This window comes from Corapipo altera, unplaced genomic scaffold (genome assembly GCF_003945725.1).
Source record: "Corapipo altera isolate COAL_440 unplaced genomic scaffold, ASM394572v1 56, whole genome shotgun sequence".
NCBI lineage: Eukaryota > Metazoa > Chordata > Aves > Passeriformes > Pipridae > Corapipo > Corapipo altera.
In genome coordinates, this window is record NW_020884896.1 from 2,390,754 (window position 1) to 2,411,950 (window position 21,197).

Below are 21,197 nucleotides of genomic sequence, written 5' to 3' on the forward strand. Positions count from 1 at the left end.
GCGGGGCGGCGCTGTGCGGGCGGCGCTGCCGCCCTGGCTGAGGCACCGGGATGCGGCGCGGCGGCCGCGGCCGAGCCGGCCCGGGAGCTGTTCGAGGCCTGCAGGAACGGGGACGTGGAGCGGGTCAAGCGGCTGGTGCGGCCCGAGAACGTGAACAGCCGCGACACGGCGGGCAGGAAGTCCAGCCCGCTGCACTTCGCCGCAGGTACCGGGCGGGGGGAGCCGCGCCGGGCCGCAGGGCAGCGCCGGCAGCCTGGGCCGCTCGGGCGGGCGGAGCTCGGGGGTCCGGGCGCTCCATCGCCCCCGAGCATCGCCTGCCCCCCGGCTCTGCCCGGCCCCGGGGCCCGCTCGGGGTCACCCACGCGGTGGGGGCTGCGAGCGGTGCAGCGGCCTCTGCTCTCGGTCTATTTCCTTTTCCCTTTTTCCTCTTTTTTTAAAAAAAACAAACCTCGGCTGGCCTTGAGGACATCTGGAGCGGGGTTTGTTCTGTTCATGTTGTGACACGTGAGCTCCGACAGGGACACTTGTCCCAGGTACAGTTCTCGTGGATTTCAGCAGGCCTGAGCGTTTTTGGAATTGCACCCATGAAGGTGCCTGTCAGATAAGCCATTTCTAAGCTTTTTGCATTCTTATCTTTAACAAGTGGACTTTGTTAATTCAAGACTTAAGTACGCAAACAACTGACGTCACAGAACAACTGCTTTCTCTGGCAGCAGGCCAGAAGATTGTATCCCACCTTTTCAGACAAAGACCTGACTGAAACTTGATTTTGTGTTGGTGGTTTTGATTTGATTACAGCCTTAGGTGTAGGACCCCAAGGCTGGCAGGCTGCAGAAGACAGCAGCTTCTTTTCGGCTGAGCAGCATGGATAGTAACAAAGATGTTAGCTTCTTTACTGAATTGTCTTAGAAAAAGTTTCTACTTAAGATGTCCTTTTTTTGTGTTAAGTAGTCTTGACTCAGACCTAAGAGGTCTGAGTTTTTGAAAGCCTCCTTAGGGCAGCAACATTTCGTAAATTTAAGAAACTTGATCAATAAGAGATCCCAGGAGACAAAATATCCTGTCAGAGGAAAACAATTTTGCAGCTATTCTTTTATATGCAGCAGTCCTGCCCGTTCACTAATTGACTCTGAACTTCTAAACAAATGTGTATGTTTTAGAGCCTTTTGGAGAAGCGAGGGGTTTTGGTTGGTTGGTTTTGGTTGGTTTGGGCTTCATTTGGGTGCCTAAAATGTTTCTCATTCAGTATAGTGACCTAGTTTATCTCTCTGGACAGGAGTGATCCGTCTTGACTTTAAAGAACTCCTGATCTACAGAAAGATTTTTGTTTGAAAAAATGCACAGCAATAAGTTTGCGTAGTTGTTCGACTGAATGTTGGTGTGTAAATGAGTAACACCACTGCCATGCTTAAGTGTTCTCCAGACCTGATAGAGAGAAATTAATTCCTCCTCTCACCAGACTGTAGGAGATGCTGAAAAGTTTCTGGTTAACATGTGGTATAAAATATTTGCATCATTTCTGGATTTAACACTCTTTACTGCCTCAGGTCGAACTCCACTGTTGTCAGCCCACCTGCAATAGACTCCATGTGAAAGGTGGACCTAAGTAACTCTCGAACTTGGGAGTTACTGTTTTTGTTTTGCTTTGCCTTTACCCCATTACTCACAATTAGAGTAATACTAACTTCCTTTGTCTTCTACCTCTAAAGGAATTCCATTCGAGGAAGTGAAAGCAAAAATCGGTTGTGTTCTTGCTTTGTTTATACTAATTGGCTTGGTGTTCTTAGAAAATACGTTACAAAACTTTTCTGACTAGTTTCTTTCAGTTTTGAGACTTCTTATATGGAAGAGGTGGGGTTGAAATACACTGATAGGTTTTGTATTGCCTTGTTTTCCTTTTTTAGAGTGGCATTCTGGAGTCTGGGCTTGGGTTCTATTTTTTAAGACTTTTCACAGATTTTACCAAGCAATTTAAAAAAAAAATAAAACTAAGTCCTCTTTTTCCATGTGTTATTTTGTAAAGGTGGATTTTAAAATAAAGTATATTAAAAAAAAACACTACGAGCTCTCCCTGGGCATGTGTCATTATCAGAGATAATACATATTGGGCTTTGGGAAAGGTTGCTCTTCAGATTTTGTAGTACACAACTGTGTGTGTGGTAAGTTGTAGTGAAGATTCAGTCAGGAGCCCACTCCCTTCACAATAAAATGGGCTCCATCCTTTCCCACTATAACTTGCATATACTTGCTCGAGCCAGTCTTTTTCACTACAGTATGTGTCAAACTTCAAAGTATCACAAGGCTTCAGGGACTTGGCAAGTACCAAAATGCCATTCCTGCAGTCTGAAATTCATCAAAAATATGAATGCCCAGGGTAGGGGAGAAGCATTGAAGCTCAGTTCTTTCTGTTACCTCTTTATCTCATCAGTTATTAGCTGAATGTCAATTGTGGTACATAGTGACTGTAAATAAATACATTTTTAATTATATACATTTACACATTTCTATTATGGTTTATAATCAGGAATTGTCAGCTAAAAATTTGTAGTTGGTCAGGGAGCAAGTGCAGTGAGGTGTTCAGTTGTCACAGATGGTAGAAGCGTGTCAGCTGGAGATCCTGAGTAGCCAGCCCTCCTTCTTTGCAACAAAAAAATTCAAATGTTCATGATGATAAGACAGTTACCTTGCAGGGTTGCAAGCTATGATCCCACTTTGGTGGTCTTTGTATAAAAGCTCAAGAGCCAAAGAAAATCCCCAGCCCTTAAAAATCACAATGCTGTGGTTTGAAATAGTTTTTGCAGCAGCTGACTAATGGCAAAGAGGAACTAATACAGGAGGTAGTGGCTGCCTGCCCTGTGTCAGCAAAGGCACTCCCTGCTTTCCAGTCTTGGTGAAAACAACACGAGGAGAGGCCATTGTGCGGTTTGGTCATTTCCTCTGTACACATGCATCCTTTAGAATGTGATGAGAAAATAATTCTCCTTCCATATATGGTGCCCTCTTGTACAGATGCTTCCACAAGGAAGTAAGGAATCCCTGCTGTGCACTCGGTGCTGGAGAGAAGTTACAAAAATTGGTGTGATGCAAGTGAGCCCATCTCAACACTAAATTAGATACAGGTAGTTGGGGGGTGTTGCTGTACTGGAGGTATTTTCTGAATGGATGCAGGCTTTGCACAGAGAGAAGCTGCAGGCTGCTCAGGAGCTGTATCTGATTGAACCTCTGTACTAAATAGAGGGATCTGAGTGAATTCTCTGTGCCTGTTATGAGGTTCACTACAGCGGGGTTTCAGTTATGGGGTTGATTCCTGCTAAGGTTGGCCTTTTACCTTCAAAAACACTCTGAGGGATAGGAATGCCTTGTGTACAAGAATGAGTGGCTTAGCTACCAGATGTGTAAATTTGGGATGGAGAATTTGATCAGAGGCTTTTCTAACATACTGCAGCAGTCCTGGAAAATGTTTTTTTGGTACTCAAAGAAGAAAATACCAAGCCGTCTGTCATCAAATAACAGCTTTGATGATGTGTTTGTAGAACTCTGGCACTTGCAAAAGTCTCATTTGTGTAGATTCTCGAAGAATTTAGTTAATTTTCAGTACGCATTCAAAGTAGAAGCAGAAGTTTTAAAGGCTTGAAGTGGTAAGAAAAAAATCAGAACACATTAAAAAAATAACAATATTTATAATACCTAATAGGTATTTATAAATACCGTTATTTATAATACCTAGTATTTTTATATATTTATAATACCTAGGTAGGAAAGCTAAATGTATTTAAGAATGAGAAAAACGCTGCATATAATTTATTATATAGATAATATGGATGTGTGGGTATATGTACAGGTACTGATTTTTTTTTGCAGCAGCAGAAATATGCAGTGAATATGGCTTACTGTGCCAGTGCAGAAAAATGGGTTTTGCATGGACCACATGTCTGATCCAGTTCTTATCCCAAGTGAGCTGAGCTCCCGTTCTCTCTTAGGACAGGCGAGGGGGGGTAGGTGTCATGTTGAGGCTCAAAAGTGATTTTGCTGTACAGTCTGTGGTTCTGTTGTAGGAGAAGTGCTAGTAAGCTAAGATTTGTGTTATTAGTATTGTATTTTGAAAAATCGAAGCACATCACCAGTATAGCCTTGTGACTTTTACTTGAAACCACCTTGAAGTTCGTTCTGGGATTAAAAAGTTTCACATAAACTGATTTTTGTAATAATAACGAATTCATGGTGAATGTGGTTCCTTACCAGACTTTTGAGGGAAGAGGAGAAAAGTTAGAATTTAACTAAGGCTTTTCTGAATACTTTTTCTGTCCTCTTTCTCTTTGACATATATGTCTACAAGATCTTCTCTTATCAAGTAGGATCCAGAAATTGCTTAATAATGGCAGTTGGGTTTTTCTGTGAGCTTCAGATGGTGAAAGTGCCTCTTGCTCCAAGAGAGGGATTTACTGAAGTCAGTTTTAGTGAAGAACATGCTATGAAAAGGTTGAGTGACAACTAAGCTAAACTAAAAGTTCAGTTGTAACTGAAATGTTGTCACTTCTCATATGCTTTGGTGGCTTTGTCACTGAAATGCTGTGTTGTTATCAGGAAAATACATAATTTTTAGGTTATGGTTGCAGGGACTTAACACCTATCTGCTGACATTCCATGGATGATTTGTAGCAAAGTTTAAATTTGCTGCAACCTGAGTATCAATAGTGTTGGCAACTGTGTGGTTATCCTGTCTGAGGGAAAAGCCCTAACTTCATCCCCATCCAGGTCTTGATCTTTTTAAGCAAACAGTTTCTAAGTCAGATACTTAAAGCAAGGAAGATCAAGTCCTGCACACATGGGTTGTTTCCCAGCAGGTACTTGACAGAAGAGTGATACATACCAAAATATGGTTCTTACTGCCATAATAATCCCTGAGACCCACAGAGACATTCATGGAACCTTTGAGGGATTTCTGTAGGCAGTGGCCTTTGGAACATAACCAGATGGGCATAATGGCTACAAGCAGAAATCCTAAGGCTTTCTGGCCTCCTGTGGAGATACTGGAGCAAACAAGATACAGCTTGTTGTCCTGGTTTATTTGCCATTAAAAAAAGCATGCAAGATTCAGCTGAAACTGAAAAATAGTAGCTATAGAAATGCTTTATAAGAGCAGTTACCTTATTTATGATATATTTCTAAGCCCAGATGTACCAGTGTGTATATTTTTTGCTGTCCACTAACTTGAATAACAGGTTTGTAAAAAAATCCCTGAGAATGTATAAGAGCATTTTTGTTCTTCAGTCAGGATCAAATATTTATAATAATTTTAGACATCACTGAAAACAGAGAGTATGAATATGTTTAAGTTATGGTTGTGCATACTCTCACAATAAATTTCTTCAATTTAGAATGGTGTCAGATAAACTTCTTATGTCCCGAAGGGCTTTCTTAAGTGATTATTTCAAAGATGGAATCTGTGTACACTTTTAAGTTAATTATTCCTTAGAAAGCAAATAGCCATACTTCTAGTCTTAACCTGAGAGTAGTGCTGCCTACTTGCTTCTTTTAAAAACCAAGAAACTTTGTTCTGTGAAATACTTTTCCTGTTATTTGGATATTTTTAAAAAAGCTTAGAATATGAATTGTAAATAGAATCGTAGAATTTTTTGGGTTGGAAAGGACCTTGAAGATCATGTAGTTCCAACCCCTCTGCCATGGACAGGGATGTCAGTCAGGCTGCTAGGGTCCCCATCCAGCCTGGCCTTGAACACTTCCACCTTGGACACTACATGCATTGGCTTGAAGCCAGTCTCATTCTTACTGTTCCCAGGGCTCATCCCTTGGTCCATACACAAACTGGCTGTGGGTTGGCAGAGTATCACATAAAATATTGTTCAGCTGAATAGCCATATAAAGTGACTAAAAAATAGGTTTTGTTTTCACTGTTCTGTTCTTTTTCTTACATTTTCAGGAAGCTGTTGACTTGTGGGAGCCCTATTCATTGTTCCAGTAATCTTGACTGTTATTTTGCTACTGATTTTAATCTAATTTTTAAGGGTTTCAAAACCAGCCTTAGTGTGTCAATGCTCCTTTAGTAAACAGTGCCAGTTGTGGTTGTTATTTAGAGTGGTTACTGTTATTTGAGTTTGTTGTTTCAATCTGTACATGCGGAACATGGAATTTTCTTACCCCATCCTGACACCTTTTCTCCCTTTTCCTCTTCAAGGCTTTGGTCGGAAGGATGTAGTTGAATATTTGCTTCAGAGTGGTGCCAATGTCCATGCCCGAGATGATGGAGGCCTTATTCCTCTTCACAATGCTTGCTCTTTTGGTCATGCTGAAGTCGTCAATCTTCTCTTGCGGCACGGTGCAGATCCTAACGCTCGGGATAATTGGAATTACACTCCTCTTCATGAAGCTGCCATTAAGGGCAAGACAGATGTCTGCATTGGTAATTTTCTCCCACTCTTCCTGTGACTGACTCATTTGTTTTCACTGTGAAAAATCCAGAACCTTTTAAAGACCATTTTTATTCTGTGAAGCTATGGCTAGTACAAGGGTTAAAACTAAAAATCTTTTGTAAACATAAATTCACATGTCACTTATTACATGTCACTGTTTTTGACATTTTTTGATCTATGAAGGTTCACATTGACATCATGGAGAAAGAGCTACAGAGTGATGTGATGGAGCTAAATTTTGTTCTGTTTCAGCTTAGACTTATGCTGCCTTCTGCTGCTGCTCACAGTGCAGTGGAAAGAAAAAACCTGATTTTATTAATGGATTCATTCTGTCTATATGTAGCAGCTGTGTTAAATTAGTTAAGATGGAGCTAAACTTCAGTTATATTGACCACTTGTTTTGCCTACACAGTTTCTGTGAAGAACTTTTTAAGGAAGAGGTAGAAAGTTAAGATATGTGGTCAGGAAACATTTTTTGATTGTGTGGTTGGCTCTTCTTTGCTTTAAGGAGCACAGCCAGAGAGAGTTGTATATATAACATTGCCTGTTTGGCCTGAGCATGAGTGCAAGATGCACTGCTGCATACAGTTTAGGGCACAGTCACTTATGGATTTGGATCAGCATGCTCTGGAGACGATGGAAGTTGCCACTGGTTTTTTGTAGTGTGTCACAAGCTTTCAGCTGAGATTGCCTCTTACCAGTCTGTCATCGTTCCCTTTCTGCTCCGCTTTTTTCTCATAAAATGTGTGTAGACATGTTTCACTGGATAAACTATTCACAGATGACATTAGGGAAATCTGACATTAAAAGTCTGAGAAAGGAAAGTAGGATCAGGAACTGGATTTTTTTTTTTGTTGCTTGCAGCTTGCAGTAATGATATATCTCATAAGCCTTGTCTTGTAGAATTGTTTTCTCATGGAAAACTTTGGCATTTTTGTAGTATTGTTGCAGCACGGTGCTGAACCAACCATCCGGAACACAGATGGAAGAACAGCTTTGGATTTAGCAGACCCGTCTGCAAAGGCAGTGCTGACTGGTAAGTGATAATCTTTAAATTACTTTATGACTAATAACAATTGAACTAATATAATACAGTAGTTTGGGTTTTATCTTTTTGATGCTACTCTAACTTCTCCCTGGTTTATGATTCTAAATAGAAATTCCCTTATGGCCTTCATCATCTCAGTCATGGCATGTGTTCTGAATAGTTTATTGTGCGAGTTCAGTAATGCACTGTCAGACGGTTTGGGTTGAAAGGGACCTTAAAGATCATCTAGTTCCAACCCCCCTGCCATGGGCAGGGACATCCACTAGACCAGGTTGCCCAGAGCCCCATCCAGCATGGCCTTAAACACTTCCAGAGACAAGGCATCCCCAGCTTCTCTGGGCAACCTGTTCCAGTATCTTACTACCCTCTGAGTAAAGAATTTCCTTCTAACATCTAGTCTAAATCTCTCCTATTTTTGTTTAAAACCATTTCCCCTTATCTGTTATTATCTACCTGTGTAAATGTATTGGGTCTGGCTGAGATGAAGTACAGTTCCCCATAGCAGCCCTCACAGTGTTGTGCTTTGCATTGGTAGCTAGAAAGGCATTGATAACACATCAGTGTTTTGGCTACTGCTGGGCAGTGCTGACACAGCACCCTCCACATGCCCAGTCAAGGGCAAGATCCTGGTAGGGGCACAGGTAGGCCAGCTGACCCAAACTCCTCAGTCTGGCTGGGAAGGAGAGTGATAGAGCAGCTTGGTGGGCACATGCTGTCCAGCCAAGGTCAACCCACTACAGTAAAAAATCACTCTTCCTATTTTCTGTGAGCATCCTTTAAGTACTGAAAGGTGTGCTCTTACGTACTTCTAGCACTTGCGTTCTCTAAAATTTTAGAAGAGGAGGATAAGTAGTGAATTTCACATATATAGATATTTGTTTTTGCTGAAGAAAGCCCTTTTGTCTTCTAGGTGAATACAAGAAAGATGAACTCTTAGAAAGTGCCAGGTATGTAGGTTTGGAAGATATCTGGAATTATATTTTCAAAATTTTGTGCAATTAATGTATATATTGTCTTTTGAGCTGTCATTCCATCTAGATGCTAAGCTTTGGCTGTCTCCTGTGAATGAAACTACCAAAATAGTTGTGTAAATGCATTTTTGTTTTCCCTTTAATGCTGACAATACAGAGGTGAATGTATTGCTTAAAATCTGCTGAACATTATAGCAATGTAAAATATAAAACCAGAATAAGCTACTAACAAATGAGATAAAAATATTTCTGCCCATTTCATATCTTGTTTTTCAGGAGTGGGAATGAGGAAAAGATGATGTCTCTTCTTACACCTTTAAATGTTAACTGTCATGCAAGTGATGGCAGAAAGGTATTTTTGTTTAAAACCTGATTTAAAATTAGTTCTCTGTTACACGTTTCACAGTCATTGTTTGACCAGATTTTAAAAATGTTAAACATAAAATCTGTCTATTTTCTTCACTCTGTGGGAAAATAAGATTCCACCTCTCTAGCAGCCAGATGATTTTTTTTTGTTTGTTTTTTAATCTTAACTATGTAGGTATTTCTATCTAGGAACAATAAGCAAACACCTTTTCAATTGAAACTTTGACTTGACTTTCATATCTGCAGTGATAAAGAAACAGGGCCATTCCATAGGTTCTTATTGCTGTCAGAGAGAGACAGGCCCCTTATTTGCCATGCACCCTAGGCAAGTGAACTGTTCATCACTGTAAGTATTGGTAAAGAAATAACATACAAATGTTCAAAATCTCAATTCTGAAAATTTTTGAATCTTCTGGGTTCAGCCTGTGGAAGGTTCAGATTATTGAGTATCAATTTTTGGCATCCTTATTGTTGTCATTAGGTATGTGTCTTCATTCGCCTAAGTTTTGATCTAATTACTTTCCCTTTTTGAGGCTTTGTGGTGAGATATTGGGATCTCCTAAACATTGATGCATCTCTGTTTTCTCATCTTCTAATTATGAGACTCATCCTCTAGGAACTGTACTAACCTAGTTCAGCAGATGGGTATCTAAATGTACAGGATAAGATTTCTCCTCACTAAATTGTAGCTGTGCCCTTAGTGCTGCTGCTGAGAATGCTTGGATGCATTTGCTAGAAATGATTACAGAGCAGTTATCTGTCTGCTCTGTGGAGAGTGAGAGTTTGGAAGAGAAGATTAAGTTTCCCCCACATCCCACTAACTTACTGCACTCCCAGATGTGGATAACAATTTCTGTTGATAATTTCTAAACTTACTTTATTGATTGGCAGGGAGATATCTTCATAATTTATTGATTCTAATGGCCCCCTTACTTCCCCTTTCACAAGGGACATAGTTTGTGCCAGCAAAGTGTTTCTAGTTAGGGTAGGCTAAAAGACAAAAATGGACTGTAGGACTCAAAAATCCTTTCAGAGGGCCTTAGTTGCCCAAATGTATTAGTGATGGAGTAAATTCAGGATTTGTGTTTATGTTGACTTCTAGAGTAGTCAGTAAACAATGAACATAGTTATCAAATATCTGATTTAAGCACTGTGGTTGTGGGGTTTTTTTAGTTTTGTAAATCTTTAAAGACTTCAGTGTTTAGTACTGTTAACAAATCTTGAAAAAAAAAAATAAAATCAACCCTTGATTTTGTGTTACTGATTACTTCTACCTTCTTTCATTTCAGTCTACTCCATTACATTTAGCAGCTGGGTATAACCGTGTAAAAATAGTACAGCTCTTACTGCAGCACGGGGCTGACGTACATGCCAAGGATAAAGGGTACATTCCTTTTTTCTTTTGTTCAGAATTAACAGAATTTGTTAAGAAAGGAGATGAAGTAAAGAACAATAATGCTGTTTTAACCAGGAAGAATTTCCAACTTGAGGCTGTTCTGTAATCTTTAACCTTTCTGTCATGACAAAAATGCAACTTGATTAGTTTCAAGCAAGGAGATATTACAAAAAAGATATAATTACGGCCACTCCTGAACATTCCCTGCAGATAGTTCTTCCTGCTTTGGTCTGAGTGAAACCAGCTCATCTGGAGTGAGACAATGCAATTCATTTCTCATCTTCTGATAATTTTAGGTGTTTGTTCTGATAAATGCTGATGGGATTTTCTGGTTTCTTCTCCAGCTTCCTATTTCCCCTCAGCTTCATCTGATCATCTCTCATATTATTTTTGTAAAATGTTCAAAGTGCAGCATAGTACCGTTTGCAATGTTATAGATGCATTTGGAATTTAAATATGTGTACTAGATTAATCATCATTCTCATTTTTCTTCTGTGTAGAGATCTGGTGCCACTTCACAATGCCTGTTCCTATGGTCATTATGAAGTAACAGAGCTTCTAGTAAAGGTTGGTCTCTGAAGAGATGAAGTTGAATATTATTAAATAAGAGCTGTTTATAATAGACTAATACAAGTTACATATTTTTTTTGTACTTAGATTTACAAAGCTTAACAATAGGTAGCTTTTGCTTTACATGTTAGTGATTATTAAGCTGGAGCTACAGAATCTTCTGCTTGCAAGGAAGCTTTTTCTTTATAAATGTGCTTTCTGTTTTTAACTCTCTCTACTCCAGAGTTGAATGTTTTTGTACCAGGAAGTAAGTACTGCTTATCTCAACCTTTCTACCCTTACCCAAAAAATTCCACCAAGAGAAAACCCTAAAAACTGAGTGATATTTTGAATTTGGCAGTAGAGGAATATTTCAGAAGGCAGAGTAATAAGAGTGGTTTAAAAAAACCTGGTAAAAATAGTAAATGTTTTAAAATTAAAGAGTGTTCAGTCTCTTGAGGAAATTAATTTTATGACATCAGTTCTGGCCCTGAATTGTAACCTTCACCCCAAAAAGAAATAGAAACATGTCAATTTTCCTAACATAAGTGAACTCCTGTAACTAGAGTGGTTTATCTGGATTATGTTAATCTTGAAGATAAGTATGAAGCACATGAAACTAGTGGCTTGAAGATGTGGACTGCAAAATAATCTGTGTTTTCCACCAAGGGATTTTTGAACTATGTCTATTCTCAGCTGCCACAGCAAATCCTGATCATTATAACAGCTGAGGGTGTTCTGTTAGATAACTTCAGACATTTGGATGCTCAGGGAATAGCCCTTGTTCCATCCTGGATGACTAAGCCCCCCACGAATTCCATGTGTCTTTCTATTTATTTAGCAAAAAATTAAGTAAAAAAAATTATTAAAATAAGCATGTATTGTACTAAGTATAAATAGTCATGATTTTTTTACTTCAGAGGCCAATTGTAAAGTGAATTTTTGCAATGGTGGTACTAGACCCAAAAAAATCCATAAGCGAACTTTTGGCTATACACTGCTGTGTGTCTTAACTGTTAAGCCTGAGTTGTATTACACGTTGGATTTCTCCTCCAGAGAATCTTGAATTACTTTTTGCAAAACCATGCAGCTTTAATAGAAGCAATGGGAAAAAGCATGTCCTGTTAGACTTGATTACAGACTGAACTCGAGGTGCAATCAAAATGTTACTGGAGAAGAATTCCACGTACATTAATCATCCAAGACCATTACTTGCAGAACCTTGTACTTAAATGTGATAGATTGAAAATGAGTGTCTTGGAAACAGTTTGCATATAAGCATTGATTTTTATTTTAACAGTCTACTGTATTAAAACTAATAACCTTGTCTTTTTCTAACGATCTGGTTTTGATGTTGCATCTTTTTTTACCCCTTTCCCTTTTAAGCATGGAGCATGTGTGAATGCAATGGATCTGTGGCAATTCACCCCTCTGCATGAAGCAGCTTCTAAGAACAGGGTGGAAGTATGTTCTCTTTTGTTAAGTTATGGTGCTGACCCAACACTGTTGAACTGTCACAACAAAAGCACCATTGATTTGGCTCCAACACCCCAATTAAAAGAACGATTAGCATGTGAGTATAAAGTGAGATCAGTTCTATAGTTATAGCTTGTGATGTGTATTTAGCTTCCCTAGACAGTGACCTGCCAGAAATCAGATTTGGAAAATGCTTACACTTTCCAAGCCATTCTGCAACATTGAACAGTACATTTCACTGTTTATAATTTGAGATTGCTAGATTTTCTGAATGTAGGCATTTAAAATAATTTTACTGTCAGTTTTACAGTCATGTGGTTGTGATGGGTTTCGTAGCTTTTCTTCCCAGAATACATGCTTTCCCTCACGACCTTGCCAATACGCTGTCATTTTCCATACCTGTTGAAATACTCATTTTTATTCCACAGTGTTTTGTTTGAAGAAAAGAAAAATCATAACTGTTTAGAATGCTGAATATATTTCAGTATGCCACAAACACTGAAAGTTCAAAGAAGTTGATGAAAGGCATTGATTTTTGTTCAGCGAACTAAAGGAGTTGCAAAGAGTGACCTCAAATTCTGTCCTTGAGTGGTCAAACAATAACTTTCTGGGATATGTACAAAAATTGTCGGTAAATACTACATTAGACTTCATGTTAGCATGTAAAAATGGTTTTCCAACGATAGGTCAGAAGTAGAGATTTATATATGCTTGAATTGGTGCATATGTGAACAGTAGAACCTATAAAGTGGTGAGTGAAATAGATCTTGTTCAGCCAGTTTGGATATCTCTGGCTTTGGTTTAGAAACAAAGCAAAATTCGTGTGGTGTTTTGACTTAACTAACAAGTTCTGTCAAGTGATATAAAGGCTTGAGGCAGAGCTAAAAATGTCTGTACAGTGGTGTGCTGAATAAAATGGATAGTTTTGTCTAACTGAAAGAAACAATTCTCTTGATCCATCTCAAGCCAACCTTGTAACCTTCTGCTATGTATTTATTTGTTTTTAAAGATGAATTCAAAGGTCACTCACTACTACAGGCTGCAAGAGAGTCAGATGTAGCTCGTATAAAGAAACATCTGTCTTTGGAAACAGTGAACTTCAAGCATCCTCAGACACATGAGACAGCACTGGTAATATTTCAGGATTTATTAATGATTTTGCTTATATTGTAGCTGATCTAAGCGTACTAGGTAATAGTTTAGAAATAAAAATCTCAGTGTCAAAGAGTGTAATTCAGACCAACCTGGAATATCGAATGTCTAGTTAAACAAATAACACCGATTAATATTTTGTTTTTGAAGTTAACTTTAAGACTAACCTAAATTGCCTTTTTAGGTTGTCTAAATTACTTTTTTGTAGAACAATCTCATTTTAAGCAACAGCAAGCTATGTGTGTTAGCTTTGTTTGTAGAGCTTGATGGTTTCCAGCAATTATTGGATAGGGAGCTCTGGAAAATACCGGAGTAAATCCAAAAGCCCATTTGGAATCTTCCAAATTAATAAGCTTCTGCATGTTTTGGGGCTTTTTTTCTGTTGACTTAGTACACCACCAGCTCTTAAATGCCAGCTGATCAGCAAGCAATAAAGCCTTTATATTGTTAGCTAGCTGTTAATTCTAAATTTTTTAATGTTCACAGCACTGTGCTGCTGCATCTCCATATCCTAAGAGGAAACAAGTATGTGAACTGTTGCTGAGGAAAGGAGCCAACATCAATGAAAAAACAAAAGAGTGAGTAGTTTCAAAGGAATACTCCTAAGTGGTTGTTTAGAAGATTTTGCAAAATACATTTTGAATTATTCCTTTTTTTTTTTAAAGCTTCTTGACTCCACTGCATGTGGCATCAGAAAAGGCTCATAATGATGTTGTTGAAGTAGTTGTGAAACATGAAGCTAAGGTATGAGTATCATGGGGGTTTTTGTTGACGTTTGTTTACTATATGGGTTTTCATGGTATGAGAATGGACAGGCAAGTAGACAGACTTTTCTAAAATAATAAATTTTGGAAGGTTATAGATTTATACACTTAAGATATAGGCCATCAATCCGTCAGTACAGCCTTACAAATGGAATCATCATTGTTTTAAATGAATGTTTGAAATGCAGTTGTAGTTCTCTCTGTGAATGGAAAATTTTTTGAGTGTCTTATTCAGTGCTTCATTGTCCAGCAGTAATAATGAAATGTATAAGGAAAAAAAGTAGGGAATGTATATGAACAGCAAGAAGCTAGACTGAACTATGTGACAGGTAGATTTTACATGAACTTGTGTGCAATAAAAATTAAAATGACCTTTGGATATATGCTAAATATGTTCTTTTAATTTAAGTAAGATGAATACTTGTGAAGTGCTCCCAGTCAGCAATGAAAACATCTTTAATGCTAAATTTTGATGGTGGTACCTCTTGTCTGTGTTATATTTAGGTTAATGCATTAGATAATCTTGGCCAGACCTCTCTTCATAGAGCAGCACATTGTGGTCATCTTCAGACATGCAGGTTGCTGCTGAGTTCTGGATGTGATCCTTCCATCGTGTCTCTGCAGGGCTTTACAGCCTTACAAATGGGGACTGAAAGCGTGCAGCAGCTGCTACAGGGTATGCTGATTAATTCAAGATCTGCTGTAGTGCTTTGTTTTACTTGCCATTTCAAGTGCTGTCAAGAAATAAGAGTTAGGACAAGTAAAAAAAAAAGTGTGTTCTTCAAGAGGCAGTACTGGGTTGTGGAGTTGCATTCCCTAGTTAACAATATCATTTACTCTCTAGATTGTCAGAGATGCTCGGAATGTTCATGGCATAGCCACCTGAAATAATTTTAGAAAAATCCTGACAGAGTGTGTGGGGAATTTTGAAATTAATTTCTAAAGCAAAATTGTCTGCTTTGCATCTGTGAGCAGAGGCAACAGTGTACAAGGATTTTCAAGAGTAAGGTTTGGACATTATATATATAGGTAAACTTGATATAGTCTAATTCTGAAACTGAAATAAGAATGGTTCCACAGTACTTCAAAACATATAGGAAGCATGTTGCTGAAGACAAATTTGCAAACACTATTAGCTCTGTCAGCTATAATTGTAGATAGTGAACAATGACAAAACCTGTCTGTAATTCCTTATCTTTATTTCAAGGATTTCCCTTAAAAAAACTCAAATTATTTCCTATCTTAACAAATCTCTTCAACTGTCTACACTTACCTGTCATGCAACCTCATTTATTTTGCAGAAGGGATCCCATTAGGTAATTCTGATGCAGATCGACAGTTGCTGGAGGCTGCAAAGGCTGGAGATGTGGATACTGTAAAAGTAAGCTTAAAACTGTCCCTAAAAATAGGAGGGAATTTGTCATGATTTAACCCCAGCCAGCAGCCAAGCCCCACACAGCTGCTCACTCACTCCCCCACCTGTGGGATCAGGGAGATAATTGGAAGTGCAAAAGGTGGAAAACTTGTGGGTTGAGATAAAGACAGTTTAATAGGGAAAGCAAAAGCTGCACACACAAGCAAAGGAACTAATTCTCTGCTTCCCATGGGCAGGCAGGTCTTCAGCCATCTTCAGGAGAACAGAGTCCCATACTGGAAACACAAGCACTATCACTCCAGATTTCCTCCCTTCCTCCTTATTCCGCTACTGAGCGTGATGCCACATGGTCTGGAATATCCCTTTGGTCAGTTTGGGTCACTTGTCCCAGCTGTGCCTCTGCCCAACCTCCCATGCACCCCCAGCCTCCTAACCTGTGTGGCAGCACAAAAAGGCCTTGGCTCTGTGCAAGGCCTGTTCAGCAATAACATCTCTATATTATCAACCCTGCGTTCAGCACAAATCCAAAACAGCCCCAAAGCAGCCACTGTGAAAAAAATTTACTCCACCCCAGCCAAAACTAGCACAGAATTATATCTCAGTCTGTAATTTCTCAAAGCAGACAATCAAACAGCCCTTCACTGACTGCTTGAGAGTTGTGATCCCTGTCCTAAGACCTTTATATTGCACAATTATTACAGATGACAGACTATAATATTCACCACCTCCAGATGTTTGTCTTATATAAACAAGTCACAGGTGTGGATTTGGGAGCAGGTGGATTTTTTTCTTAGGACACAATCTATGAAAAATAAAGATACGTAAAAATACATGTAAAATTTTCTGTTTAATAAAAACAGTTAATCAAAATTAGATGTGTATAACAAAATCCTATGACTAAATTAAAAATGCCAACGCTACATAATTAGTGACGTATGTTTTGTTTTGGGAAATTCACAGAAGCTCTGTACTGTCCAGAGTGTGAACTGCAGAGATATTGAGGGCCGTCAGTCTACACCACTTCATTTTGCAGCTGGATATAACAGAGTATCTGTTGTGGAGTATCTTCTTCAGCATGGAGCTGATGTGCATGCAAAAGATAAGGGGTAAGTGCTCAAATGTGTATTTTTCTTGGCAGTTGTAGTTAGTAATATCTGTCAGCTTTTGAATATTGCTAGCTGATAAGCATCCCATCTTTCTTCAGACATTTTATTTTTTTATTTTCATGGAAACTTCTTTTAGAATGATGATGTTCATAATATCCAAAAGCATTTTACAGTACTTAAGACTAGAGCGTCAAGGATTTCTCTGGCCCTGTCTTTTTGCTGCTCTTCAGTGCCACTGCTGGTTGCATTTTTACTGCTTTGGCAATAAGTACTCCTACTATATTAGACTACTTGGGGGGGGGAGATGAAGTTTTTGTTAATGGTTTCACTGTTGAAGGTGCACTGTGTTTTAAGTTTATATCACTTGGTGGAAAAAATACCCTATTTTTAAAGAGAATTTTTCTTTTCTTTTAATTGTTTCCAGAGGACTTGTCCCATTACATAATGCTTGCTCATATGGTCACTATGAAGTTGCAGAACTACTGGTTAAACATGGTGCAGTTGTCAATGTAGCTGACTTGTGGAAATTCACTCCCTTGCATGAAGCTGCAGCAAAAGGAAAATATGAGATTTGCAAACTCCTGTTACAGGTATAACATGCTGGAGAAAGGATGCTTTCTTTTCTTTCTTGTTCACTCTGAAATGTAAATGAACTTCTTTGAGAAATGATTTGTGTTTTGTGGTTTCTAAATGATTATAGCTCAGTGTTTTTAGTAAAAGGGATACTATTAGCACCTATATTGTCCTTTCTCACACAGTAAATAGAAGGTTCTTTGAAGGATTCCAGCATATGTTTGAATATTTGCTCAGTAAGCTGGAAGATGCTTAAAATGCAGCATGTGTTTATTCTACTGACATATTTCCCACCTGTTTTTGATGTGCATAGCATGGAGCTGACCCTACGAAGAAAAACAGAGATGGAAATACTCCTCTAGACCTTGTTAAAGATGGTGATACTGATATTCAAGACCTACTTAGAGGAGATGCAGCTCTTCTAGATGCTGCAAAGAAAGGTTGTTTGGCCCGAGTAAAAAAACTGTGTTCACCTGACAATGTCAACTGCCGGGACACGCAAGGACGACATTCAACACCACTACATTTAGCAGGTCAGTGTTCTAATTAGCTAGTTTGGTTGGTTACTGATTACTGTGGCTAAACTTTCTGTATCTGAGCAAGTTTAAAATGTAGCCTCAAAGCAAGAGTATTTTCTCTTTTAAAAAATTAGTATTTCAGACATATTAATCTTACATTGCTCTTCCAACCGTTTACTTACTTTCATTTCCTGTTTTCTCTAGCCAAAAAGGATCCTTTATTGTTCATTGAAAGGTTTTAAAACCAAATACTCTTAATTAGGGTTAAGGTGTCCTCACTAATAAGTCTTCACTGGGATTGACATATTAACTAACTTTCAAGTAATTTAAGTGAGTTAGTACTTCTCGATGGCCTGTTGGGGGTGTTTTTTTAATTCTATTTATTCTATTCTTCTGCAACCTTCCAGCTGGTTACAACAATTTGGAGGTTGCAGAGTACCTGTTACAGCATGGAGCAGATGTGAATGCACAGGATAAAGGAGGTTTGATTCCTCTGCATAATGCAGCATCCTATGGGGTAAATATCTCAAACTTTCTTAGATTTTATTTATTAAAAAAAAAGTGATACATTTCACTGACAGCATTGCGAGACAATACTTTGTAGAATGCTTTTGCTGTTGGGTTATAATGTAACCTTAATTGTAAAACACAAAATGAATAATTCAATCATAGCTCATAGGTCAAGACTTAGAAATTTGTAAAATCGTGAATGCAGTTTACCGAATTGAGTTTTCTGAGCATGAATACCTAGAAAACCAGCAGTTTAAAAGGTGTTCCATAAAATGCCTTTCCTTATCTTTGCCACTTGAATTTTATCAGCACGATCTCACTTTCACTTATATGGCTGCTGTTGAGACAGCAGTTGTTTTTTTGGACTTGAATCTTTGTGCTTTAATCAAGTCTTTAACCAAAACAGTTGGAGTATTTTCCAAACTGAAAGTTTAAAATCAGGCTTTTTTTCCTTCAGATTCCCCTTGATTTGGGATTCTGTTTTACTCTGTCCTTTTTTCACAAGAGAACAAAACTTTTTACTGGTATGTTATAAGTGAGGAAGGAAACGCCTTGTTTTAATACTTTTTAAAATCATAATTAAATGTATTCTACGAAAAATCAGAATAGCTCTGATTACAGAGAAGTATCAGTAATAGTTCTGAGTTACTTTAATGCACTGTGGTACCTTGGAATTTAACAGGTGTTTTTATTTTTCCAGCATGTTGATGTAGCAGCTTTACTTATAAAGTATAATGCATGTGTGAATGCTACGGACAAATGGGCTTTCACACCTCTCCATGAAGCAGCCCAGAAAGGAAGGACTCAGCTTTGTGCCTTGTTACTGGCACATGGGGCTGATCCCACTCTGAAAAACCAAGAAGGACAAACACCGTTGGACCTGGTCACTGTAAGTGATGGGGCTCATATTGGGAAATCTGTACTTACCTGCTATTTGTGACAGCTCATCTAAAAACTGTCCTTGAACAGAAGGGTAATACAGCAACCTCTGCAGAATTTAAAATACTCTGGTTTCTCTGGTGTTTGTCTGTGTCTGGTAAGGAAAGTCAGTAGAGCCTTTATAAACCTGCTTTAAAGATATTCTTGCTTCAGACATATTAATATAAATTTGGGGGAATAAACCCAAAAGAACAAAAATGAATTTATGGTTATAATTTGATGCTTTTAATTCAGTGCTTGTAGTTTGACTAGTACAAAAATTGTGACAATAAAATGTAAGCAAACTTTGTAGCAACATAAATTTAAGAAACTGTCTGGCTGTTAAGTTTTTGGGCATGTTTTTCTAAGTATTATAATGCAGTCCGAAGCTACACTCAGAGTAACTGTTTTGCTTCATAAATTCTCTTGCCGGTAGAAGCTTCTATTCATTTTTCCTGGAAAATTAATTCTGTTTAACTGTTCCTAAAGTTTTTACTTCTTACCTTATTACAGCTTTTATTTTACAGCTTTTATTATTTTACAGCTTCACATACGCTGTTGGCACAGCAGGCCATTTCTAAACTGCACTGTAAAATGCCTATTTTCCCAATATGCATTTATTTATTTTGTAGTATACTTAAGAAATCTGAAATAATGCTAGTGCATTCTAGGAGAAAACATTGTGCAAAAGTGCTCCTCTGTTTTAACGAGTTGGTTTTTCGCTCTCCAGGCAGATGATGTCAGTGCGTTATTGACAGCGGCAATGCCTCCTTCTGCCTTACCGACTTGCTACAAACCTCAGGTCATAAGTGTGTCTCAGACTACAGGTTCTGCAGCTGATTCCCTGTCTTCTGTTCCATCCAGTCCATCCAGTCTGTCTGCTGCAAGTAGTCTTGACAACTTGTCTGGTAGCTTTTCTGAGCTTCCCTCTGTTGTTGGTACAAACTGTGCAGAGGGAGCTACTGTTCTGGAGAAAAAAGAAGGTGAGGCTTTGTCAGGAGTGAGTAACATTTCTTAATGTGTGGTAAAAAGGCTACAAAAGTGTGAAGTTTCCCATACGTGCATACAGTTGTTATGGTGTATGCAGTATTTCTGTTCCTTATGATGCCATTAATGAAGAACAGAAGTCTAAAAGTCTTGTAGTATAAGATTTTACTACTTTCCCCTTACAGAACCTTTAAACTCTAAACCTTTGCTGTACAGAAACAAAATGGTGAGTTGTGTTTTAAAAGTGAAGTCAAATGAAATTGGGCTCCATACCAAGCAGAATTTTACTACAAACTTTATCTAGTTTCTAAGAAGCTATTCTTGATGAGGTATCTTAAGAGATTACTTCTATGACATTTTAGTTCTCAATATATTTTCTGTTTGAATTTGCATTTCTGGTAGCTAATTAGTGGCTACTACTAGTGAGGTAGAAATCTTAAAGAACTAGTGTAGACTAAGTAATAGTTGCTACTGGTTGGTGACATATTTAATCTCCATCTGAAAAAGACCAGGAATTTCTGTCTCCCTTATTGTTGCCACAGGCAGGGTGAGATGTGTATACTTTATATTACACTACAGGTATGAATGTTCATTGTGAGTTTTTCTTCTTGCACAGTTGCAGGTGTAGATTTTAGCATTAATCAGTTTGTGCGGAACCTTGGCCTTGAACATCTAATTGACATATTTGAAAGAGAACAGGTAAGTGGCTCCATTCGTTTCCAGATACTCAACCCCGGAAAGGAAGGGAATAAAGCTGGGGGCAGTAATGTTCATATCACTTTAACAGTGTAGCAGTGTTTCCTTTCAGCGGTATAAATGGTAGCGTGAGTGAGTAGTCACTGTTGATTAGTAATTTCAGTTTTTGTTTGTGTCGGCTTGAATACATCTAGAAAAGTACTTCTCAATCAGAAACATGATCCTTGCAAGCAATACCGGTTACATAGTAGTAGTTTGTATTATATTTATTTAAAGACAAAAGGATTGGAGAAAGCAGTTGAGTAAAAGTGAAATATGAGAATAATACACTAAAGTCTCTATGTTCATGTTCTTTTCACGC

General features: G+C 38.3%; 1 protein-coding gene across 1 annotated transcript in view; it reads left to right on the forward strand.

Annotated features, from left to right (window-relative positions):
• Positions 1-6: 6 nt before the first annotated feature.
• Positions 7-21,197, forward strand: part of TNKS2 (tankyrase 2) — a gene marked incomplete at its 5' end in the record, with an annotated part of 30,985 nt that continues 9,794 nt past the window's right edge. Inside the window, 20 exons of the mRNA XM_027647897.1 lie at positions 7-205; positions 6,197-6,421; positions 7,372-7,467; positions 8,390-8,426; positions 8,727-8,802; positions 10,106-10,200; positions 10,713-10,779; positions 12,148-12,334; positions 13,247-13,368; positions 13,876-13,967; positions 14,055-14,133; positions 14,658-14,829; positions 15,455-15,534; positions 16,489-16,634; positions 17,059-17,224; positions 17,521-17,740; positions 18,133-18,242; positions 18,936-19,124; positions 19,884-20,136; positions 20,757-20,839. Coding sequence (XP_027503698.1) covers positions 7-205; positions 6,197-6,421; positions 7,372-7,467; positions 8,390-8,426; positions 8,727-8,802; positions 10,106-10,200; positions 10,713-10,779; positions 12,148-12,334; positions 13,247-13,368; positions 13,876-13,967; positions 14,055-14,133; positions 14,658-14,829; positions 15,455-15,534; positions 16,489-16,634; positions 17,059-17,224; positions 17,521-17,740; positions 18,133-18,242; positions 18,936-19,124; positions 19,884-20,136; positions 20,757-20,839 — 2,694 coding nt within the window. The remainder of the gene's footprint in view (positions 206-6,196; positions 6,422-7,371; positions 7,468-8,389; positions 8,427-8,726; positions 8,803-10,105; positions 10,201-10,712; positions 10,780-12,147; positions 12,335-13,246; positions 13,369-13,875; positions 13,968-14,054; positions 14,134-14,657; positions 14,830-15,454; positions 15,535-16,488; positions 16,635-17,058; positions 17,225-17,520; positions 17,741-18,132; positions 18,243-18,935; positions 19,125-19,883; positions 20,137-20,756; positions 20,840-21,197) is intronic.